The sequence below is a fragment of the Manis javanica genome, chromosome 1 (genome assembly GCF_040802235.1).
Source record: "Manis javanica isolate MJ-LG chromosome 1, MJ_LKY, whole genome shotgun sequence".
NCBI classification, from domain to species: Eukaryota; Metazoa; Chordata; class Mammalia; order Pholidota; family Manidae; genus Manis; species Manis javanica.
In genome coordinates, this window is record NC_133156.1 from 19,347,774 (window position 1) to 19,374,195 (window position 26,422).

Here is a 26,422-nt window from a genome sequence, read left to right on the forward strand (position 1 = left end):
TGGGGTCTGTTTTATTTGATGACATAAAGAATGTATAGGCCACTGGCTTTTTTTTTTTTTAAGAGTTTACTGGGTATTTCCTTTACAATGATTATAACTAAACATTAAAGCCTGTCTACTACAGACAGTGGGAAAGAAAGGATAAAATAGGGACTAGGCACTCAGAGCACTTAACAACTAGAAGGGTAAATGAAATATGCATAAATAAAAGAGCATTTTGAGACAGCTGATGGTAAGTTCTGAATAAATGCATACATAGTGACTGTTGCAAGAACTAAGCAAAATGAAATTTTAAATATGTGTTTGGGGAGAAAACAAGCAGAGCTTTACAAGTTTCTGACAGTTGGAAATGTGTGATTGTGTTATGTGTTAGTGGACATGAGAATCGTACATGGGCTGGAGCAGATAATAATAGGCGATCATACTGGTGCTCTAGGTAAGAGATGTACAGAGCTTGATTCGGGACTTCGAGGGGTCAGCACAGTTTTGGAGTAGAAAGGAATGCAATATAGAGTTTTAGGAAAACTAATCGGATAGCAATGTATGACTTGAGTCAGAAATAACACCTTAAGGTTAGGCAAAGCTATTAGGAGAGTATTATAGGATTCTAGATATGAAGTCAACGTAGTCATCCTTTTAGTTAAGTAGTTACTGGTTACTTTGGCACTAACACTAAAGAGGAAAGGAAAGCATGGCTTCTGCCTTGCAGGAGACGGATCATAGTATAGCCAGGAAAACAGACATGTGCCCCAGTAATTTGAGTAAAAAGTGGTAAAAAAAAAAAAAAATAGTAAAATTCGACAGTAAAAACTGTCGAATATACAAACGCATTTAGAATCACGCATCTAGAAGACTTTACTTATAACTTAAGAGATCAGGAAAAGCTTCTCATAGGTGACCAATTGGAAATTGAAATATGAGTCAGAATTTATTAGAAAATTAGCAGAGGGAATTCCAAGAAAAAAAAAACGTGGGGTGAAAAGTTGGATTGGAGTTGTGGCAACATGTATAGCAAAAAAATAAGAGAGAGAGAGAGAGACATAAATAACATTGTATATGATGTCATACAAAAAGGAGATGCCATTGGAATATGTCTAGATCATTGGTTGGCAAAGTTTGGGCCCCTGACCAGCAGTATCCGTATCACCTGGGAACTCATTAGAAAGGTAAATTCTTAGACTCCTCCTTAAACCTACAGATTCAGAAACTCTGGGTGTGGGGCCCAGCAGTCTGCACGTGAGCAAACTAAGTTATTCTGATGCGTGAAGTTCCAGCACCATTGCTGTAGCCATTTAAGATCTAATTATCAGAACAGTATTTGCATATAAAAATAACAAGACCATACAAGGGACCAGGCCATTAGTGCCATTGACTGTAATAAAAATTTAGAGAAGTGAAATTAGGATGAGATAGTCTAGTGCCGGGCAGCCTCATGGAAAAGATGGGCTTTAAATGAACTCTGAAAGGATTTTTGTCGTACCTAGGAGATTATCCAGGCAAAACGAACCTCTACACAAAAGTAGAAGGACAATAAGGAAAAAGTCCTGACTGTGAGTGTCTGGGACACTCTCCCTGGATATGCTCCCCCTAGTTTTCCTCCTGTCGTTGTCCTGGAGCTTAAAGTAGGAAGTCCAGTGCGTTCTGAGCACCGGCACTGAGGATGTGGGTGATGATCTTATCATAAAGCCAAGATTGAATTCTCATGGAGGAGGTGATTAGAACTGCCAGTTTTCCTGATTTGTGGAATGGAATACTGTATATCCATTCATCTCCTCCTATTGTAACATTTTTCAGTTCTCTCAGGATCCTAGAGTAAAGGGCACTATAAAGATGTTAAGTTGTACCAGTATCATTTTACCAACATGAGTTCCATTAGATAATCATGTTATCATATAGCACAATTGTAAGGATAGTTATCATTCAATAAATATTCAAGTCAGCTGATTAAAATTAAAGACATAATTTCTTGAGAAGATGTTAGAATTGTTATTAATGAATCATATTTAATTTCCTGAGTAATCCAAAGCTAATAAATGGTTGGCTTATATCTTACCATAGTCTTTTTTTAAATACTTCTTTAATTATTCTTAGTATCAAGATTCAAACAACACATACCATTTGTATTACTTCTTTGTTATATCATTTTTGAAACATTTCTGTAATACTGATATCAAGATGCAGAAAGAAATAGAAAATAACAGGTAACAATTATTGAGCAGCTTACAATGTTCAAACATTGTTCTAGTTGTTTTTACTCATTTGTTTATGTGTATTTGCTCATTTAATCTCAACACCATCCCCAAGAGTTAGGGAGATGCAATTGTGTTTATATACATGTATCTTATGGGGGTCTTTTCACAAAAGAGGAAATAAGGAACAGAGAAATTAAGTCATCTGCCCAAGTCACAGAGCCAACTAATGCATGATGAGTCAGGATCCCAGTGTAGATGGTTGGGCGTAGGAGTTCACCCAACTACTGTACCGCACACTTTAGGGTGCTCACAGCGCCCATTCAGTTGCATTTCTGTTCATCAACTGCAATCTAACTGCTTTAAAAAATGTAGACAATCAATGACCTGTTATCCTTTATTTTATATTTCATCAAAGAACCTTTTAAAACTTAGTGTCAGGACTTTTGTAGAGATTGAACTGGGCTAGAACCAGGCCTGGAGTTTTCATCTCTAATGTAGAACCTGGTACTGGTCTCTCAGATCCGGACAGAGACTTGCTCGCAGGAAGCTTGTGGGAGAGCATCTTCGGGCTCAACACTTGGTGGAGGGTCGGGGAGAGGAAGGTAGAACCGAGCAGAAGGAGACATGGGAAGCCCAGCCGAGCTGCAGCAAAGCCCCCAGCAGACCCTGCAGGTCGCCAGGAGCTCGGATGGTCCTTCAGAGTCATCTGGCTTTGAGGGAAGAGGGCCGGGCCTTTGTGGCCCCCACCCCGCTCGCTGGATGCGGACCCCTTGGACACGAGCCAAGACCTCGGGGAGAGCACTCTCCTCTGTTGGTGACGACCCCGGGGGGGAACTGGGCTGAGCATCACCAGCCACAGAGCCAGAATGTGGCCGCTCACCCAGCATCCAGGACACAGGCTTCCCTGCCAGCACAGGGCTGCTGCAGCTCGGATCCATGGGCCCCGTGCCCACAGGCCGGAGATGGAGCCCAGAATGCGCGTTTCTAACAAGTCCCCCAATGGGCTGATGCTACTGGTCCACCCACACTTTGAGAACCCCTACACTGCACCTATATTCCTTAAAAGACATGCCTAAAGATAACTATTTATCTTATATAGAGCTCCCATCTTCTGTAGCACTCTCTGTGTTACACATTTTGGCACTTACAGTAATGTGTCCTTAGCATTTTATGTCTATCTCTCACCTTTCTGAGATGATGAGGTCACTGAGGAAGAAGGTTTACTCAGTAAATATCCATCAACCTGACCTGGCTTAATATCTATGCTTTGTAAGTGTTTGCATGATTTTGTGATTTATTATGTGAATTCACTAGAACTGCTAAATGAGGGATTATTTTAATTTCCTGGGTTAAAGGAAAAAGTTACAGAATTGGAATCCGAGAAGATGGAACAATCTTTTCTGGCTATAGGTTTTTAAAAATGCAGGTCACTGTGACTTAACGAATTTACATTTTCTATAAAAATATTCTGGTTACTGTCTTACACTCTCAGGTTTATCTTTTTTCTCAAAAATACTATTTTAATACGAACTGCAAACTACATTTTATGACCCATTTCTTACTCTCTTCTTAACTGAGGTCTGTCATACTTGGCCAATTTTGGTTTTCTCCTTTCTAGATGCTTTTAAAAATAAAACTCTACAAAGCATATGGTAACAGTGTCCTAGTATAATGCATTATTATATTTTTTTAGACACCCATGAGATACATGTATATAAACACAATTGCATGTAAGTCAACATGCATTTTATACTCTATATTTGTAAAGTTTTATAAAATTACTTTACATAGTAAAAGAAGTTTTGCAATATTCAGAGAGCATATTATTTATAAAAGATACCAAAAAGCTCACAAATGTTGTCATGGCCTTTATTATGTATAAATGTAATAAGTATTCAATATAGAAACTTGGAAATACAGAAAAAAGTATAATTAAAAATACCAAATTACTCATAAGTCTAGCCATAAATATTGGTTAACATTTTGGTAGTTTTCTCTTTTGTCCCTGTGTGTGGTGTATCATGGAAACCCACTACACATACAGGTTCAGATTCTACCTTTTAGATTTCATGAAGCATTCTTTGAAGGCGTGATTTTTAAAAGTGCATGAACGTCTAACTTAAGATTATGGTGTAACTTATTTAACTATTTCTGAAACACCTGGTTCATCCTTTTTTAATATTCAAAGAATATTAAGTTTTGGAAGATTTTGTAGAATCTTAACAATGCTTTAGAGTTTGACTGAAGATATGGGTTCAACCACTAATTCCTGAGGTTGACCAGATTTCTGTTCAAGATACAACCTGTGCCTTATTTTATACCTTCTTAGATAACACTATGAACAAGATGTTAAAATCTGGCATTCATGCACTGAAAAAAAAATAGCCGAGTGAGTGCTAACACAGTTTCGTGTAAATGATGCCGTTAGGTTTGAGAGTCTTTTTCAACGTTTGAGCTGTTTTTCATATGATCAGCTAATGAATTCCGCACAACGTCCCCCCACCCCCACCCCCACCCTTTTTCTTCCTGTTTAGCATTTCCACGTTTTTGCTCTGTGATGCACAAGCCCTCCCTGGTTAATTATGTATATATTTAGCTACTGCCTGTGTTGGGCTTATAATTGTCATCTAATTAGATGTAACTTGAACCACTTGCTTCTAGAAAAATCATTAAAAATTCTTTCCTAATGACCTAGAGATGACAAAACGTCTGTAAAGTGCGGAGAAGCAGACAAGCACGGGAACATCGCCCTTAAAGAGTGTTAATCCAGATGCCGCAGCCATCTAATTAAACAATATTTTGCTGTCATTAACATTTTCACCAAGGAATTGCCGTTGTAATTTCTTTGTCAGCTGTCTCTAGATCACTTTACCTTCAAAACTAAAGTGCTACATAAAAACGTTAAATTGGATGGTTTAATTAAAAAGTTTTTTTTTTTAATGAGGAAACATACCCAGTGTTTCTGAGATCTCATTTACTGTGCCTTACTTTTCTTGTTTGAGTAGATTAGTGTCATGGGCTTGCAATATTTAATATTCATCTTCTAAGATAGATCTTCATAAGTGTAGTTAGTAAAAAAAAAAAAAATTCTGCATTTACCACTACTGGAAAAGGGAAGAACCCTACCAATTACAGCATAAAATTACCTACCAACTTTCAATCATTACCTAGAAGTACCAGAACTCAACAGGTATCACTTTGGGAAGATTTCATTTTTTTGGTTAATTTAGTAAACAGTAATTTTTTTTTTCCATTTCACAAAGGTGTTCACTATAATAATTAAAGAAATGCTAATTCATGGCTAAATCTTATGAATACAAAAATCCTGAAGTACCATTTAATCATTCTTTTTCATCCATGTGATTTTTAAATACATTGTGCGTTTTTAATTAAAACCAAAAATATATATTGACTGTCCCAATGGGGCAACAGCAAAGCTTTTATGTGGAAATTTGTATTTAAAAAAGGTTTGAATGTAATTGTATAAATATATTTATTTATAAAGTTTATTATACTTATTAGTTAGAATGGTGCCACAAGCTTTACTAAGTTAAAAATTACTAAATTTTCTTTAGCATGTATTTTCAAACCATCATCCAAAGATTATTAAAAGTGAGTTATAAAAAATGCACAATAGATCAGTTGTCAGAAGCTTTGACTATTGACAAAGATCAAGTTGTGTGTATATTTTTAAAGAGGATGCTTTCTTTGTATTTCCTCCAAAAAAAACACCATTATGTCTTTTCCTATGTTAGAAAATCATTTCTAATTAAAGGTCAGTGTCTTTAAGTATGGCCTCTATTTTTACGCTACATGTATTTATACGATACACTTAAATACTGACTTAATATAAACTGGTTTTTTATTTATTTCATGTTGACTGTTTATGCCTTAGTATAAGTTATAAAATTAAATCAGAAATTTAAAAACAATTATGGTATCTTATTTTCAGCTATTAACTGATTTATATAAGTAATAAATATGTTATATAAATTATATCAACAGTATCAATATCAATAAAAATACATAGTGAAAGACCTATTTCTCATAAAATCAACAGATTTTTAAGTAAATTGGTAACCCTGAAAATCGCAGGACACAGGCCCAGTTAGAATCCCAGAAATAGCTGTCTAGGCAGTCTAGATTCTCTGTATATATACATGTATAGAAAAAAATAGAGTCATCACATCACATGTTCTGGTTAACATATACATGAGTTATCAATAACACATGTTAAATTTTAGAATTTTACACTTTACATTTTATAATGACTCTACTTCAGCAGTACATTTTCACATACAAAAGACTTAAAGTTTCCAAATTCTTGTTTATTCATCATTATTCTTCGCAGTAGACATATAAAGCAGGTGCACTCACTGGCTGAGCTATGTCGCTTCACGCATTTCCCTCTCACTGTGCGTGCACACTCACGGTGCCTCAGCGTGATTCTCTCCCTCCAAAGAGGCAGGACCGTAGCTTTCATGTTTTAAAATTTGTCTCATTTTATCACGTATGTATTCATTCCTTCAATAAACATTTATTGGGCAAACTGTGTGTGCCGATACACAGAGGTTTAAACAAAACAAGACCCCAGACTCCACATTCACGTTTTCAGACTAATGGGGAGGCAGAGGAGAAGGCAGCGATGGGTGTTAGCGGGACACACATCTGCACCAGCGCAGTGGTGAGAGAATAAAGGGGACCCTGGCCTGACTCCCCGCATTCCAGGAACTGCAAAGAGAAAGAAAAATGCTGTTTCCTGTCAGTTCCCACCATTTACAATAGATCTCCACATCAATTCACACATTTACAATAACATGTCATTTTGTTGTAAAATGCAGAAATTCATATAATAAACAGATAAAATAGCCGCCCAGTAAAATACTAAGTGAGTTAAGCAATTTGCTTTGATGCTTGTAAGAGGTGCAGATTTAGTCCCTTTTCAGGTTGCGGTTGGTTGTACGTGTCTCACAGCCACATTCACCAGCTGCCGCAGGGGTAGGTATGTCACCAAGGCCAGTTCTTGATAATGGACAAGACGTGCGTGCATATCCCCGTGACCAGTACACTGTATGTGGCACGTGCACCAAGGCACTCTAGATGAAATCTGTATCGCTATTTTGTATGAATTTGAATGGGGATTTAGAAAGTTACCCATGATCAGTTCATAACATATTTTTGCAAAAACTAACGTTGCCCAACCAAAGTTTTCTTTGGACCCTGGCTCTTTAATGGGGAGTCTCTCAATTTCCTCTGCTCAGATGATACCTCAGCACCAGTTTAGGAAGGTGAGCCACCCCTATGCCTCATTACCCTACCTGAACTAGTCCTTCTATCAAAACGTAAATGGCAAAGCCCACCCAGGGCCCAACAGCTCTCCACTAAAGTGAAACAACATAATACCAAAGCAATAACAAAAAAACCTCATGAACTTGAGGGATGAAAAAATAGGTGTGACATCTGCCTCTCCTTTTTCACACTGGCTTCACAGCACTTCTGCTAACTTGCAGATTCTCTACATTGATCCTTGATGTAAGCTCAATACAGTATTCTGTACTCTGTGTTGATATAATAATTATAGACCTATACCTGTATATACATCTATAATGCAAGTATAGATATTTGTATAGAGATCTAGAATTATAAGTATAGATCGATACTCACATATCTATAATGTAGTTATAGATCTGCACTCATTAGAGTGGAACACTGTCACGTGACCTGAAAATGTGCAGGTCTCCAGGATGACCTCTGTGATCACTTTCAGGGCCGCTGGCCAACGAGCTTCTGCTTCCAAGGTGCCACTGTTACCTCACAGTCAGCAGAAGAGGGGTGGAATCTAGAGGCACCCGTGCAGCAGGGAGCCATTGGCCAGGGTGGCAGGTGGCTCATGTCTCTTCTACCCATGCTCTGGAGATTAGAACGAAGTCCCGCGGCCATAGCGACTGACAGGGAAGGCTGAGAAATGTGGTCTAGCCCAAGAAGAGAGATCCACTGTGATCAACAGCCAGCACTCTCTACCGCAAGCTTGTATTATTAAGGGTAGTCGCAGTTGCTCATTTCTGAGTCATTATTGAGTGAATTCGCTTGAAGCCCATAGTTATTAGAGTGCGTTAGAGTAAACAAAGACATAGTTCAATAAACAAGTTACTTTTCTTCTGAAATTCAATAGTTGCCTATGTATTATAAGAATAGGTACGATTTCATAAGCCATTAGTGTCTACAGATTTTCATTTCTCTTTTTTTTTCTAGGACGGACATACAATGACTTGAACCAATACCCCGTGTTTCCATGGGTGTTAACAAACTATGAATCGGAAGAATTGGACTTGACCCTTCCAGGCAACTTCAGGGATCTATCAAAGGTAACTCAAATATACAGAAGTCAGTTTTTTTCATTAGGCTACATCCAGTTAATGCTTTTGTGTGTGTGTGTGTGTGTGTGTGTGCGCGCATGTATCCAGTTCCGTCTGTGTCTGTGTGTGTGTGTGTGTGTGCGTGTGTGTGTGCGCATGTATCCAGTTCCGTCTGTGTCTGTGTGTGTGTGTGCGTGTGTGTGTGCGCATGTATCCAGTTCCGTCTGTGTCTGTGCGTGTGTGTGTGTGTGTATCCAGTTCTGTGTCCAGTTAATGCTTGTGTGTGTGTGTGTGTGCGCATGTATCCAGTTCCGTCTGTGTCTGTGTGTGTGTGTGCGTGTGTGTGTGTGTGCGCATGTATCCAGTTCCGTCTGTGTCTGTGCGTGTGTATGTGTGTGTGTGTATCCAGTTCTGTGTCCAGTTAATGCTTGTGTGTGTGTGTGTGTGCGCATGCATCCAGTTCCGTCTGTGTCTGTGTGTGTGTGTGTGTGTATCCAGTTCTGTCTGTGTCCAGTTAATGCTTGTGTGTGTGTGTGCGCATGTATCCAGTTCCGTCTGCGTCTGTGTGTGTGTGTGTGTGTGTGTGCACATGTATCCAGTTCCGTCTGTGTGTGTGTGTGTGTGTGCGCGTGTGTGTGTGTGTGCGCATGTATCCAGTTCTGTCTGTGTCTGTGTGTGTGTGTGTGTGTGTGTGTGTGCGCATGTATCCAGTTCTGTCTGTGTCTGTGTGTGTGTGTGTGCGTGTGTGTGTGTGTGTGTAGGCTACATCCAGTTAATGCTTGTGTGTGTGTGTGTGTGTGTGTGTGTGCGTGTGTGTGTGTGTGTGTATCCAGTTCTGTCTGTGTCCAGTTAATGCTTGTGTGTGTGTGCGTGTGTGTGTGCGTGTGTGTGTGTGTGTGTATCCAGTTCTGTCTGTGTCCAGTTAATGCTTGTGTGTGTGTGTGTGTGTGTGTGCGTGTATCCAGTTCCGTCTGTGTCTGTGCGTGTGCGCATATACAGTTAATGCTTGTGTGTGTGTGCGTGTGTGTGTGCGTGTGTGTGTGTGTGTGTATCCAGTTCCGTCTGTGTCCAGTTAATGCGTGTGTGTGTGTGCGTGTGTGTGTGCGTGTGTGTGTGCGCGTGTATCCAGTTCCGTCTGTGTCTGTGTGTGTGTGTGTGTCTGTGTGTGTGCGTGTGTGTGTGCGTGCGTGTATCCAGTTCCGTCTGTGTCTGTGCGTGTGCGCATATACAGTTAATGTGAGGAGGTGACCCTCAATGTCTTCTTCCTTTGTAAACATCTAACTCTCATCAATTCTTGGCATAGGAATTAAGCTGCAAGAAGATAAATTAGTAATAGCATAGGAAAAATGAAATGGATATTTGAAAAAGCAGATATAGAAAGGTTGCTCAGACATTCTAGGTTTTTATAGTCAAGGTAAGAAACCTGAAATTAGAACAAATGATGGTGAATCATTTCTGTGATATATTTCTTAGGTCATCAGACATGCTATCTTGTCTGTAGTACACAAACACACACACACAAAATGTAGGGGAGATTAAAAGTGAAAAAAAAATAGGGCACAATAATTTAGCGAGGGTCTATTAAGATACAAGAGAGAATATTTGACCCCAAAAATGCTAAGAAAAAAATATATCATATTTTTGGTTAATTCACCTAATTTGCTCAGAGGAAACTTCAGTGGGATACTAAATTTGAAATGCAATGAAAACCTAAGAACTAAGCCCAAAAAGCTTCTTCATAGCCTAAACTGATGTCAAGAGCCAGGCCCTGAAGTTTGTGTGCCTGAGCTGCAGTAAGCCTCCGCCCATTGACTCCTCTGAATGCCTTGGCTGTCTGGTTTAGCATTCCACAGCAGGTTGAAAGGCAGACATGTAGACACGTCGTTTTGGTGGGGCAGGATTGAGGAGCTCACGCACAGGGCGGCATAAGCCCTGGGGTCAGGGAAACATTCATCTCAGCTAAGTTAAAATTATTCCCACAGATGGTTTTTAACTTCGCCTGCCTTCCCTCGCCTCTTTTCCTGCCTTTGAAAACTAGATGTACCTAAGTTGAAGCTCTGTGCTCCATACTTTCTAGCTGGGTGGCCTGAAGGTGCTTTCTCTTAGCCTTAGTTTCCATATTTGTAAAAGGAGAATCATAATACCACCCTACTTCATCTAGTTGTAAAGATCAACTAGATGAAATGCCTTTAAATGTGTGCATTTAAAAAATGTAACATAGCATTTGGTACATAGAAGCACTTTATGAATATTAGTGTTGTTATTACATGTGGAATTTTTCTTAGCCTGTTTTTGAAGCCTGCATACTAATTTTTTCAAATTCTTATCTATCATCAACTCTCTCTTTTTTTTAATTTTATTTTATGTGACTTCCTTATCAAATCTTAGTTGCTAGCTCATTGCTGATCTTAGTTAAGATATTATAGGTGCAAAAGGGACCTAAGAGATCAGTTAGCCAACATCTCATTGAGAGTCACACAGGGTTAAAAGAAAAAATTGCTGACAATTGAACTCCAATATGGTTGCAAATACTGTAATTTTTCTGTTGCAGTTGAACTAAACAAAATCCCTCGGCCATTTACCATGAGCCAGGAGTTGTTGAGGCCCAAGTAGACAGAAGCATTGCAGTACACAGGAACACATCTAGTTATAGATTACCTGAAAAATAAAATCATGCCCTACAAAATTAAATAAGGCTCTGTCTTATAGAGAGAGAACTACATGAAAGGCAATAAAGAGTGTTTCGAACAAGAACTCAAGCTGGAATGCCTGGATTCAAATCTTAATCCCGCCACTTACTAGCTTTGGTGGCCTTAGACAAGATTTGTTCATTTCTCTTTGCCTGGGTTTCTTATGGGGACAATAATAATATGGTAGCTGTGAGATCTGATGAGTTAATAAATATGAAGAACTTAGAATACTGCCTGGCACATCTGCATTAGCCAGTCCTGTATGTATAAAGATAATGTAGTAAGTGATTGATAAGGGCCGTACACTTTTAATTGTCTATCAAATAATGATGGTAAATACATGCTGTTACATCCATATTGGAATGAAAATACTCGAATGGTATGCTTTTTGAACTTGCCAAGTTTGAGGTGTAATATTTAAATGTTAAACAAAACTAAACTAATCATATATGTGAAGATGAAAACTGTCAAACTAGTTCTTTAACAAAATCCAGTCTGCAAAATCCTTTTTTAACACTACTTGACACTATTTAATAGACTGTAATTGACATTATTGAATCTTCTGCACTATCTAGTTGATATCATTTAATAGACACTATATAAAATATATATACCATAAAAATTTATAGGGCAGATTCTCAAGTAGCATGATACATAATATTAAAACCTTAAGTGTTGACTACTACTATGGCTATTTTAGATTATTTTTTTAAACAAGAAAGGAGATCTTTTTTCTTTGCAATCAACTGGGATATCATGGTAAAAGGTAACTTATAGAACAAGGTTCCTTCTTTCCTCCATTTATTTATTCATTCTTTCAGTCATTCAGTCAACAGATATTTATCACATATGTACTGTGTGCCAAGCACTATACCAGGTGGAAGGGTGTACAGGAAGTGATAAAACAGACATAGTCACAGCCCTCTTGAAAAAAGCCCATGCCAGAGTTAAGTTGAAAACTCAGATAATCACCAGAAACCTGTGAGGCCAGCATTTATGACAATAGGTGTAACAGAAAATGCACCAAATTGCAGCGTGCACACTCAACTTCATTAAGACATTGGACTGCAATGTTCTGAAACAGTACCCACACCAGAGGAAATATGGTTTTCATCCTGGCTAATTTGGATTATAGAAGGCATATGGCAAAATATTTGCTAGTAATTATACATTTTGAGTTTATCCCTGTAGAAAAGATGAGATAAATTAAGTGAGGAAGTCACTGTTTCTAAACCAGCTAGAGTATGTAAACATTTTGAAGTTTTTAAAGCTGGTCTATTTAATCTGTATTCCTTTTGGAAGAATGTTGTTTCCCGCTGTGGCTCACATGTGCTCTCCTGATTGTATATAATGTTAAATAGGTCGGAGAGGCAAACAGAGTGATTCTACATAAATTAAGCACCGTGATTACTAAGTCTGCTTCTGCAAACAGAGTCCTTCATGTTGTGAACATTTGAACCCATGAGCTCTTAAAAGATAGATATCTTTTTCTTCCAGTTCTCTATTCCATACTATAGTAATTTGTTCTTTATATTCTGTCAGACTAACACGATAGCAAAATGTTAGCAAATTAAAGCCCTCTTGATGTGTTAATAAATTACTCTTGCAGTGTGCCTATGCTTCATTGAATTTCTTAATAGGAACTTCGTACAAATAGACTAGAAACCCAAGACTGTCCTCTATAAAAATCATTAATAAACAAGATTTTAATATATGAAAATATATCATATTATATGCATAATGGGAAAATGACACTTGACATATAATAATATAATTGGAAGGAAAAACTACCGATAATGAGACATTATTATAGTGAAGAGGTGACCACTAAGAAGCAGGTGAAATTCTTGCCATTATAATGACTTCCAGGAATGGGATATTTAATGGGAGGCTTGTGAGCCCCAATCCCTTTGCTGGTGAGGCTTTGTGAGCTGCTTCTCCACCGGCGCTTGCCGCTTCCCCTTGCATGTGTACATTTTGAAGACAACTTCTATCCTAAAACCTCAGGAACCAACCTCTGCTGGCTTCAGACTTCTCCTCTGCGGCTTCCTCTCCTCTCTCAGCCTCCACAGAATTGAGGAGAGTCAGGGCCTTGCTCTGGATCAGGCTTTGGCCAAAGGCAATATTGTGGCTGATTTCATCTTCCAGCCAAACTACTAAGACTTTCTCCGTATCACAAACGAGGCTGTTTCCCTTTTTTGTTCGCGTGTTCACTGAAGGAGCACTCTTCGTTTCCTTCAAGAACTTTCCCTTTGCATCACAACTTGGCCTTCGGGTAGAGGAGACCCAAGTTTCCAGCCTCTCTCAACTTTCAACAGTCCATCCTCACTAAGCTTAATCATTTCCAGCTTTTGGTCTCTAGTAAGAAACACGTGACTCTCTGCCTTTGACTTGAGCATTTATTGGCCACTGTAGGATTATTAATTGGCCTAATAATTTCAATATTGTGTGTCTCAGAACAAGGGAGGCCTAAGGAGAGGGAAGTGTTGGGGGACTGACCAGTTGGTGGAGCGGTCAGAACACACACCTCTATCGATTAAGTTTGCCAAATTATATGGTCACAGTTTGTGGCACCCTAAAAAATTACAATAATAAGATTGATCACGGATCACTAATCACAGATCACTATAGTAAATATGAGAATAATGAAAAAAGTCTCAATTTCCAAAATGTAATGCAGAGACGTAAGGTGAGAAAATGCCTTTGGGAAAAATGGCACCGGTAGATTTGCTCAATGCAAGGTTTCTACAAACCTTCCATCTGTAAAAAATGCCACGTCTGTGAAGCACAATAAGGCAAAAGGCAATAAAACAAGGTACGCCTGTACCTTTAATAAAGTATAGAATCATATTTTCATGCAGTAGATATTTGCTTTTTCATCTCTTTAAATTGTCAAGTTACCAAAACCTGAAGCCTCAAAATACTGAAGTTAAATAGATGTTTATTGAAACTTGAGATGCATGTTTATTTAGACCGAACTATTTTATTGAATTTTTAATATTTTTTACTCTTTCCTTAGCCCACTTAACTGAACAGTGAAAGAGCACAAGAGCAATAAAAGTTATTAATCAGTAAAATTTATTAGACCCTTCATTTGATTAGACATCACAGGTTCAAGTTTTATTTATTACATGTCGTGCTAAGAGGTTATATTTATTGTTTGACATGATGGACAGCAAATGAAACAATCTGTCAATGACTTATCTTTTCAATACTGAAGTAACAGTGGGTGTAGAAATTTTTTCCCCAAATACATATAGATCTCCCTTTTGGAGATGTGACCTTGCAGTGAAATCTATCTTAAAACATGATATATGCCAGCGCTTCAGTTATTTACATATACTCATATGAACTTTACTCTTAAATCACAGTGGTTACATGACTTTGACGTGAAACACAGCCTCTTCTCATTAAAGTCTAAATGGAATTTTCCTATTTTCCAGTCATGCCCTCTGATAAATGAAATAGTTCCATCACAGAGCCAGGCCCTGCTAATATTGACATGAGCGTAAGACATCACACACACACCCCCATCCACTGAGCGGGAAGAATACATTCTGTTAACACAGGAGTTGTTTGGCTGACAGATGATGATAAACATAACCATTTTCCTAAATTATTATACCACTTAAAAAGAGGAAGTGATAATGCCTTGAGGCTTTGAAATGTGATGATGCAAATGGATGCGCTGAAGTGTGAACACTCTTGAGCCATTCACCCTTGATACCACCAAGTGCCTACGTACCACATGGGGAAGGGTTTTCCTTGTTGAGATGAGGGCCCTCAGCTCGGCAATGCGGTGCCAGGGTCTAAAGTTATTTTGCCTTTCTTTTGCATCTTAATACCAAAATGAAGTTAGTTTGACTTACTTTAGTGTGTAATCTACCTAATGCTTACATTTTAACGACAAAGCTTGAAGCATGGGCAAAATTCAGTGTTTTAGTATGTGACCAACAATATAGAACTTGCTGGAAGATAAAAATGTGAATATGTAGATTTAATTACATACCATCTGCCAAAAAAGCTACTGCCAAATTGTACATGTTTTTCTGGATATATGTTGAATGTCGCCTTCACCTCTAATTCGAAATTTCTCTTAGGCTGCTTATGTCGCAGTGTTGAAGGAAAGGTACTGTTTTAAGACAAGGTATTGGTTGGCAGTATTTAGATACCATTTTAAGTTTGTGGAGTAATCCAAGCTGATGGGGTAACTGAAGGGGGACAAGCAAAGGGCACCAGGTTCAGAATCAGAATTATTTAAATTAACGCTCTTTCTCATTCCCTTGCCTGTTCATTACACAAGCATTTATTGCACAGCTACTCTGCGCCAGGCACTGGAGATGTAAGACAGTAAGAACTGGCCCACGGCCCTGGGAGGGTAGTCATTTTTAGTTTTCCCAGTGGCATTAGTATTCTCCTTCTAATTGAAAGGAAGGAAGAACAAAGACCAGTGCAACGAGAAAAGCCGGTTCACAGACCTGTGGCCACAGAAACGGGGAGGTGTTTTTCTGTTTGTTTCCACCTGCACTGTGGTCTGTTGGGGACATATAACCCGGTGGAAGGGTGCCTTAAGGGTTTACAGAGAACTCCCAAACAGGTCCTACTCTCTGTCCGCTTAGGCTAAGTGTCCCCCTCAGCCTCTTACCTTGTTCTTCCTTCTTTAGCCAATTGTCCTACTCTTTCAGAAAGAGAGACAGAGGGAAGAAAATACTAGAGCCTGCCCTGCTTTGAAAAATGCCAGCTGGTAAGGAAGGAGCAGGGCGCCACAGGAGCCCTTTGCTCATGTGCTCATAGGAGAATCGCACCCCTGGCATCAAACAGAGCCCGCTCCGCGCACTTGTATTTCACCAGCCAAAAACCAGGCCAAAGTCGGTCTCCTTTAACCTTTCTTTCCAGGGGAAACAGAATATTAAGTAGATATGATCTTGAGACTAATTTATAGGCTCATCATTATCTTGCTACTTAATGCTTACAAAGCCTTTTGACACTTGAAGATTTAAAATATTTGATTTATACCTCCATCATTTTTAGGTGAAAACAGTTACTTTTCACTAAGATATTTAAAACTAATTTTCTTGGAATTATTCTTGGCTGATGATAAAATAACAGCCAGCGTTTCTGACATGCACTTATTATGTGCCAGGCACTGTGCCAGGCATCTTACGTAGCTTTTCCCCTTTTGTCATTCACAGCTCTGTGACGAATCACACCGGTTGTATTGGTTGCATTTCCTTTCATTTATTACCTGTTATTTCTCTACAATAGATAAATAGAATATACTGGGAAAAAAAGCCTAATGATTAATGTATCTTCTACACACCCTTCACCTTGTGGACAGTCACATCAGATACGAGCAGGGGAGGCAAAAACGGTGGCCCCTTGGGCACCTGCAGGCCTCAGTCCTGTGTGAAGTGCTCATACATTTTGCTAATCAAAATTCAACTTCAGCTCAAAGCGTATCTTTCTTCATAATATAATTAATTGTGTTTATGCACCCTATTAAAAAACCTAGAAAATACACCCAATCATAGCCAGCAAAACATTAATCTTAACCTTCCTTTTGTTAACACTTCATTATTTCACATTCTGCTTAAGAATAAAAGTGTGGAAATTATGTGAAGTTCACCTGGTGATGCAAGGTCGTGTTGTATGTAAAATTTTGCCAACATTTGACCTATTGAAGAGAACAATTTTCACACATTTTAGAAACAGATTTCCAAATTAAAAGCATTCTTATCCAAAACAGTCCAAAACATAGGTGCTGTAGAAATGACTCAGTGTGAATTTGAAAGATTTTGCTCGGTTTTTACACTCCATTTTTATTTTCTTTTGACATATTATAAAAATTTTCAAACATAAAGACAAGTACCAACCATGACTTAAGCCCGTTGGCCCAATATTGAGATATTATCATTATTAACATTCAGGCTTTTTTATTTTTTTGGTTTTGCTGAAGTATTTCTAAGGTAGGTAAATATATCATACTTTACCTGTAAATACTTTAGAATGAAAAAAAACACATTTTCCTACATAACAAAAATACTATTATCACACCTAACAAAACTTATAGTAATCCCTTAATATTACATAATACTGTGCCCTAATCAAGTTTTCCTAATAATATCCCATATATCTTTAAAAATTGGTTTGTTCAAGCCAAGAATGAGTCAAGGACCACACATTTCATTTCTTTCTTATGCTTCCTTAGAGTCTCATAGACTGGAAGAGCCCCAAGGACCATTCCCCCTGCTTTTTATCATGATACCGAGTTATTGATGAAACCGTGCCAGTTATCCTACAGAATATCCCAACTTTGGGATTTGTCTTTTTCTCCTCATGTTGCCACTTAACTTCTTTTAAGTAAAGTTTTGATATAGGGTGATTCAAGTATCAGTGAAGATTAATAACAAGAATTTGTACTTGGATATATGCAGTCTTTATTGTTTGCTAGCTAAACTATAAACTTACCATAAGTGATTAAAATTGATAAAAGTTAAGATGTTCACATTGGAAGATATTTCTGGGGCATATAACTGAAAAAGCCATCTGAAATTCCATACATAGGCTCAACCAAATGCTTGACCAAAGAGTAGAAAGGGGTTAGAGAGGACCAAAACTCTCCATAAACTCGCCATGGTTCTCACTTCCCAGAAGCAACTATTATTACTGTTTCATGTCCATTCTTCAAATGTTTTTCTCTGAATATTCAAGCAAAAATATATTGCATATATACTATCGGATTTTTAGGCAAACACTGATAATGCTGTATCATGCTGTCTTGCAAATGGCTTTTTTCAATCCTAGCACAAGTAGTAACGATTTAATACTACTTATAATCCCATCTCCACGAGGCTATTGGAGTCAGCCTTTTAAAGCCTAACTCAGATCTCGTTTATCTCGTGCTTAAAACCCCTCAGTGACTTTCCGGTGCACTTACCAGCACTGTGTATTTCATCACCCTGGGCTCACAAAGCCACGTGCTGTGCCTCTACCTATTTTCTCTCTTAGCTTTTGAACCTTCTCTCTGTCTACTGTGGTTTAATCATTCTGTTTTCCTTTCTGTCCCTTGAACATACCAGTCAGGTTCCTCAGAGCCTTTATAGCTCTTCTTCTGTGTTTCATACTCTTATTTCAGAATTTTATGTGATTGGCTCCTTGTGGCCATTTATATCTCTACGCAGAGGCTCTTCTCAAGAGATGCCTCCCTGTCACCCAATCGCTGCTGTCTTATTCTTCCGTTTTACTTGTCAGTAGCATTTATCTCCGGTATTTTCTTATTTACCTAATTGTTTATTTAGATTCCATCTGTCTCTGTCTCTTCACGCGCACAAACATACCTAAATCAAGCTTCATGAGCACAGTGACCTACTTTATCTTATTCTAGGGTCTAGAGTGATTTCTGACACATAGTGGGCACTCAGTACTTATTGAATGAAGTATCCTAGGAATATCCTAGGAATATTCTAGAGTGATTTCTGACACATAGTGGGCACTCAACACTTATTGAATGAAGTATCCTAGGAATATTTTTCATATCAGCTTTTTTGATTGAATGCATAACATACATCAAAGCATGGGTGTGCCATCATTTAATTAGCCCCTTATTGGACATTTAGACTACATCTAGTTTTTTTGTTTTCTTTTTTGCCATTTCAGGCAATGCTGTGAGAAATATCCTTGTTTCTGAGTCTTTCCATATTATAAAGTCCTCCCAGTGGAATTAGTGGATCAAAAGCATGTACATATTTTTAAAAAATTTTTTACCAGTTTGTCCCCATGAGATATTTATGCCAGTTTATATTCCTGCCAATGGTCTTAAGACATTTCATGTTTTGCTACATCCTAGCCACCACTGAGTATTGTAAAATTGAATTATTGGCAATCTAATGAATAAAAATAGTTTTTGTTTGACATTTTAAGAATTGCCGGTGTACTACTGATTTTTTTGGTTTTAAGTAACAGAAAGCCAACTTGAACCATAAAATATAAAGTCTTTATTGGCCCATATAACTGAGAAATCCAGGAAATCAGTTCTGGAAAACTGGATCCAGGGTCTCACCAGTGTCACAGTGGACTGTGTCTCTGGTATTTTCCTCAGGCAGGCTTCCTAACTGTGGTAATGATGCCCTCGTGAGTCCACTAGAAGTGGAGAGTTCTTCTTTCCCGGATACATTCAGCAAAGTCCCATTGGAAGATCTTGACTCATGTGCCCATTTCTGTACCAATCTTATTAGCCATGTGGATAGAATTTGCTGCCGACAGCTCTGGATCCCACGCCCCCTAGGGGGTCAGGTAGTGTTGTCAGCCCACCTGAACCGGGAGGACAAAGAACAGAGAAGGAGTGGTTTATAAAGGAAGGCGGAGTAACAGGTGCTGAACAGGAAAGAATAGATCCCCATCACATTGTATGACTTGCTGCTAGTTTTCCTAGACATATTAGAAATTTGCATCTGTGAATAACTGCCTGCTCATCTCATTTGCTCATTTATTTAATTAGATTGTTAGTTTCTTATTGATTTGTAAGAGCTCATTTTTTAAGGAAACCAGGCCTTTATCATATTGCTGTAAATATGTTCAATTTGTTCATTGTCTTTTGATTTTGCCTAAAATGTTATCTAAAATTTCCATGTGGAAATTTTAAATATTATATAATCAGATCAATCAGTCTTCATTCATCATTTATTAGATGTCTAAGAAGAGCCAGGTACTGTATTAGGTACTAAGAATACAGAGGTGAATAAAATATAGGACATTCTCTTGAATAGTCTACTGGGTAAAAAAGAGATAAAAACTTGCCTAATAATTACCAGATGGTGTCGTGTAGGCCTTCACAGATGAAATTCGAGCTGCTTCCGGCACAATGAGTTGAAATTGCCTGGTCAGACAAGAAGAGAGACAGGGAATTTATATGAGCACAGAAGTGTCTGTAGGTATGATTTCTATATCGTCTAAAGTGAAGTGTTAAGAACGATGATACGTAGCTCATGATGAAAAAAAACAAAAAAAAAACAAAAAAATTCCTAAAGCCTCTTCTAAGGATTCTCAAGCCTTTGTTATCATCATAAAAGATAACAAAGCAACCTGGATATGTTGGTTGGATGTGTTAAGAGTGTTGAGACAACTGAAAGCAATACGCAGATGCCAGGCAGACAACCACTGTACCCGGCGGCTAGCTGCATCGGGCACAGAGCCTCAGCTGGTTCTGAGAGATATCAGGGGCCTCTCACTAGCAGTGTGAGCTGATTTGACTCTTCCTTTTTCATTGTCCTCATCTACAATGTAGCCTGTAAGGTTCTGAGGATGTGATAGATAAGAATTTAGCAGGCAGTTGTAGAAGAAAGAAGTGACATCAAGATGAGAATTTCATACTTAGCCATGAACAGACAACGTAGTGTTGTGTCAAGAGCGGAGACCCAGGTACCTGTTTGATCCTCATGAAATTAGGTTCATAATAAATGTCTTGCCCACCTCAGAGGCTTAAGAAAATCAATCTAGAAAATGGAAGTGAAACAGTTTTTTTATACAAATATGTAGTATCATTAGCAGTTAGAGCAGCAATAGTGAATGAACTCTCCCAACATTCTGTATACATACAAGTAGAATCCTAATGCTGTCAACATCATGAGCGTTCTCAAGTGTTTTCATTTACCAGAACTCTGTTACCAGTATTACTTTCATTGGACCTCTGATTCCTCCTTGAAAACCTTCTTCATTCATAAAAATTTTAATCTATTTCAATGGCATTGCCTATGCCTCAAATCGATCCAGCTTTATGCTCAGATTTGATATTCTCTATAGTCCTTCAAATGTCTCATATAGAACCATTTGCCCAATAAGTATTTTTAAAAGAATACCTGTTGCTATTTTTTTACCTGTTTTATTTAATTTATAAACGTACTCCATTAAAAAGGTCATAATAAATCTTGTAAGGTTTTATAAAATAGAAAGATACTGATAGATCAAGTCTATGAGAGCGGAAGGGGAAAAAATAGGAAAATTAAACTGAAGAGAAAAATAGTTGTCCAAAATATATATGAGAAGGATTCTAACCAGAATTCTTCAAAGCATATTCTAAAGAGCACTGCTTCTGGTGCGTGTGAACAGTTATTATGAGAACAAAAGGATGAGGCTCTAGTAAAAATAAATTAATTAATTAGTAAATAAAAACATAGGCAACACCGGAGTGAACCAAAATAAACAATTCTATTTACAATACTACCTCTCAAAGCCTTTAATAATGTAAATCTCCGTGAGCATCTGTTAGGGATTTTGTACCCTGTAATAAAATCACAGTTTCTTCAGGAAAACAAAGCTTTTTGTGGTACTTAAGGCTGAAACAAATTTCTCTATTTACTATTAAACAAGGGGAAACTGAGTCATAGAGGAGCAAATCTTCAACATCATTTCTTCAGTAAACCAGTAGTGTTTCATGTAGACATGGGAATGTCAAACATACAATTTTCCACCAATTTTGTATTGAAAATAGTGCCTTTTGTAAGTTATGTAGACTTTATAGCAGTTATAGAAATTTAATGATAATAACAAAGTGCTATAGAAGTAGAAATTTTATTTTTAGTTTTTTCATTGTTATTTGCAACATTTCCTCTTTTCTGTTACAGTGTTCATTTACAGTATATAAACTCACAAGGACAAAATAATAATAAAACAAGTTCTAAACTTTCAGTTTAAACCTTCTCATGTGGAAATACCTGAAAAGCACAGAGGTCTAAATACCTACTGTTGGGCAAAGAAAAGGAAATAGTATTGTTATGGTAATTATGATAAAAATTTTAAAAGATGTATTTATAAATTTCATTAGGTGTAGTGTTACTTTTTCACCATTACTCATTTGCTAAATTCAAATGGTATTGACATTGCATTATTTGCTCAAATTTTAAAAGGCTAACAAACTTAAAGCCTTATCGATTTATACTTAGGTAGACATAGATAGATGATAGATAGGTAGGTAGATAAATGGATGGATGGATGGACAGACAGAAATAGATGATATATAGATGGTAGATAGATAGATAGATAAATAGATAGATAGATAGATAGATAGATAGATAGATAGATAGATAGATATAGATAATTATATCTAGGGGTATGTGGGGGGGACTTGGTGAAGGGGGGAGCCTAGTAAACATAATGTTCCTCCTATAATTGTAGATTAATGGTACCAAAATGAAAACAAAAAAAAGGGGAAAAAAAAAGAACATATGTCATCTGTGATGAAATTCTCATTTCCCAAAAAGAATTTTGTAGTATTTTCTTTCAGATGATCTATTGCTCCTTGATTATAAGAGAAGCAAAATAATAGAAAAATAATCAATACAAACTAAATCATTTACATTTTGTTATAAAAAATAATTTCTAAGTTCATCAGATAAAAATTCAAAATTGGAAATGTATTTTAAGCAGTTGCTAACAGAGGCATATACAGACTTTAATAGTGTACAATCATTTTCCTTCAAAGTATTATTCTTTAAAGCACTCCAATAAGATGACTTAGAAAAACTTGAGTAAAATAATAGGAGTGAATATTTATTTTATCCCTGGGAAAAGATCAAAGCAAAGGCCAGGTTCCTTTTTCAAAAATGTTTTGTGAGCTCTTATGGAGCAAATGATACCCAATAAGGTCAATCCTTAAGGACTGTGAGCACATTTTATGCTTCTGAAACACTGTTAGAATATTCAAGACAGAGCAAAGTATTAAACATTTTAGGTCTTTGAAAAAATAGACTTAACATACTGAGTTAGAAAAACAGCAGCACATGCAGAAATGTATAAAGTATGTGGGGCATTTTAAATGAAAACATACTCTTTCAATTCAGTAACAGAACTCACATTCATTCTACTACCATAGTTACCCTTTTACCCAAAAAGTAATTATATCTTTGTTTTAAATTTTATCAATATTTTATGAGACTTTTAGTGAAATTACATTGCCTTTTTACGTCTGTGTAAGATTTGAGAGATAACCAATGAGATTTAATACAGAATAAAGTTTAAGCCTTAGAACATTTTTAAAAATACAGTTAAATCAAAGTTTTTTAAAAACTTAAATAATTAAATTATGTATCCTTTGTTACGTCATGATTGAATTAAATAAAGAACATATTTTACGTTCAAGATAACAATCCTTGCAAATAAGAGTTTATTATGGAAATTCTAACAGACGTAACTGCTGACATCATTGTGGTATTTGAATTACTCCCCTGGGAGCAAAAGAAAAAGCTTACATGCAGTTTATAAATGTATCTTTTTCTCTTGTGTAACATTATTTGTCCCATTGGAACACTAATTTTCTACCACTTCTCTTGTTGAAATTAAGCCTTGGGGGGAGCTTCGTGGTTAACCAGTAATATTAAATTTTGGAATTAAGAAGGCACATATTATACTTACTGTTTTCTTTCATTTTCTCTATAAACATTTGCTTTTAGAGTATGCAACTGAAAACAAAATAACGTAGCTCCTAGGTACTGTGCGTGTGGACTCCATATCCCATTGAAGCAAAATCAGACAAAAACTGAAGCTAAAGCAGTTTGCTGTTTGAAATCACGAGGACTAAATGCTAGAAATTCTCAATGATTAGGTGTGCTAAGAAGTGTGAGACAGTGATCCAATGAATGCATGCTTTGTTGAAAATATATATATATAGTAACCTGAGCATATTACAGTATGCTCCACTATAGGGACTGATACCATCATCAGTAGTGTGGTGGTACTGGTGAAACGGTCTTAGTGACCTTAGCAAAATGTGTTCCAGGAAATCTGGATTATTTCCATGAGCCTTGGGTTTGCAGCTTAACTTCATGAAAAGAATGCATGCTCCATCTATGATAACAGGAGGGGACCGACCTCCCAACAGGGCCTCCGTATGGGTGACTGCTGTCTCTCTCGCTCAGGGTGACAGGCTATTAAGAGGAGGTTGTGCATAATGCGGCTTCACGTGGTAGCTGCTTCGCTTACTCCTGTCTGGATTCCTGCGATCGTGCTAAATGCACATTATGGTGGTTGTTAGTTAAGTAGGCAGGAAAATACCATTAAAATACTGGTTTTGCCTTAACAATTTAAACTGGGTCTTCACTGGTAATCCCATTCACTGAAACTTTTAGGGAAATCTAGAAACCTTGCATGCAAAGATCATCTTCGTGGGTGATTTTTAACAAGTGTTATGATTTGTAATTAACATCAAAATTAAGTAGGTTAAAAACATAATGCAAAATAGTTTATGCTCTGTGGTTAAAATGAATAAACAGCAAATGCTTTCAGGATCAAAAGTTATAATATGGAATGTCTAATATGATGTAGTGAACAAAATGCTTCTTTTCTCTTTTTATAGCCCATCGGTGCTTTGAACCCAAAGAGAGCTGTGTTTTACGCGGAGCGCTATGAGACGTGGGAAGACGATCAAAGCCCACCCTACCACTATAATACCCATTACTCAACGGCCACATCTACCTTGTCCTGGCTTGTTCGAATTGTGAGTGTCTTCTTTAAGTTACACTTCGCCTTTAAAACCTGGGCGATTTCAACATGAGTAAATTAAATGAAAATCAACTACAGTTGCGTGTTCTAAACAAAGATTAGAAACCAGTGAAGTAGAAATGAGAGTTTCCGAACTCTAGCAAAACCTCAATCCCTTTTTCTTTAATGAGTTGTCTTACTTGCAAAATGGGGTTAGGAAGATAGATTACTGTGAGCTTCTTAACTGTAAAACAGTTATAAGAGGAACGAAACTCCTGGAGACATCCTTAATAAATACCCACTGTTTCCTGTTTCTGCTGACCGTCCCAAGCTGGCCACTCTCTGCGGGCCTTCTCAGTCTTGCTTTCTTGGGCCACGTATTTTAATCGCGGTTTCTAAGTGTTTCAAAGACTTCTTCCTGTTACCTTTTCTTTCTTCTAAGACATGTTCAAGTCTCTGCACTCTTTAAAAATAAATAAGTAGGCACATGCGGGCGCACATGGAAGCTTCCTTTCAGCCTCCGCCCGCCCTGCCTGCTTCCCAGTCCTCTCCCATCATAGTCAGATGGAAATCACCGCTCTGCTAAACTGTACCGCACTGTGCGCATCTCTGCTTTATCATCTCCCATTCAGTCATTAGCCTGCTTGATTTCGTTCCCACATCGTCCACTTGGCTGAATTGTTCTGGGAAGGTTGCAAGTTGTGAGGCTGGAGCTGCCCGTTTCTTACCATCGTGTATCTGAAGCGTTTGACAGCATGGATCACTTCCTCTTCTCAAAATTCTTGCCTCTAATGGCTCCTCTGACAGTTTCCTCATTTCCCCCATCATCCCACCTGTCCTGCCCAGTCTCATGCTCAGATTTTTTCCCTATGTTTCTATTCCCCAGGACTTTTTCTATGCACATTATCTGGGCTGTGTCATTCAGTTATAAGCTAATGACTTGTGGCTTCTGTCTTCACCGCAGACATTTCTCTGGGGCTCCTGACCTATTTTTCCGAGTGCCTACTGTATATTTCTACCTGATTGTCTCATGATGTCATCCAAAAGCACCATTTCCAGAAATCAACTCCTCCTCTGCCTCACACACCTGCTGGGGTTCCTCCCGTATTTCCTATCTTAAAAAATGGCAGGATCACTCACCGATTACCCGATCAGACCTTTCCAGGGCTTTACCAGCCCCCTTCATCCAATCAGACATCGCATCAGATCAGTTCTCCCACCTAGTGTCTCTGCAGTTGAACTCTCTCTCTAGTAACTCTGGCATTTCCTTAGTTTAGGTCCCCATTATTTCTCATCTAGATTATCACAAAAGCTCTTAACAAATCTCTTTCCTTTAGTCTTGCCTTCTCCAATCTAGTCTAGTTAAGAGCGGGTACTGGAGTCGGATGGTCTGATTTTTTTTGGTTGTTTTTTTACTAAAGGCCACTGAGGAGTATTATAGAAGGCTAAACCAAATCTATAAGTCAATGCAATCAATAGTGTCGTCTCCCTTTACCAAAGTGTACTTCGGACCACTGTTTCATGAGGCTGATTTGCCAGGAGCTCCCGGGGAAGTAGCTTACCCGGATGTGCACATACACGGGAATGCACCTTCTAGTTCCAAAGACTTTTTCTCCCTCTGCGTAAATGGCAGCTTCAGTTTGGAGGTCTTCCTCAAGCAAGGGGAGAAATTGAATTTCTCACCAATACAGTATATGTGTGGTATGAGTATGTT

At 37.8% G+C, this 26,422-nt stretch overlaps 1 protein-coding gene across 3 annotated transcripts in view; it reads left to right on the forward strand.

Moving 5' to 3' along the window:
- Positions 1-26,422, forward strand: part of NBEA (neurobeachin) — a 547,470-nt gene that overhangs the window by 447,748 nt on the left and 73,300 nt on the right. For all 3 annotated transcript variants that reach the window (XM_073229196.1, XM_073229216.1, XM_073229206.1), the window contains exons 44-45: positions 8,445-8,557; positions 24,584-24,724. In XM_073229196.1, coding sequence (XP_073085297.1) covers positions 8,445-8,557; positions 24,584-24,724 — 254 coding nt within the window. The remainder of the gene's footprint in view (positions 1-8,444; positions 8,558-24,583; positions 24,725-26,422) is intronic.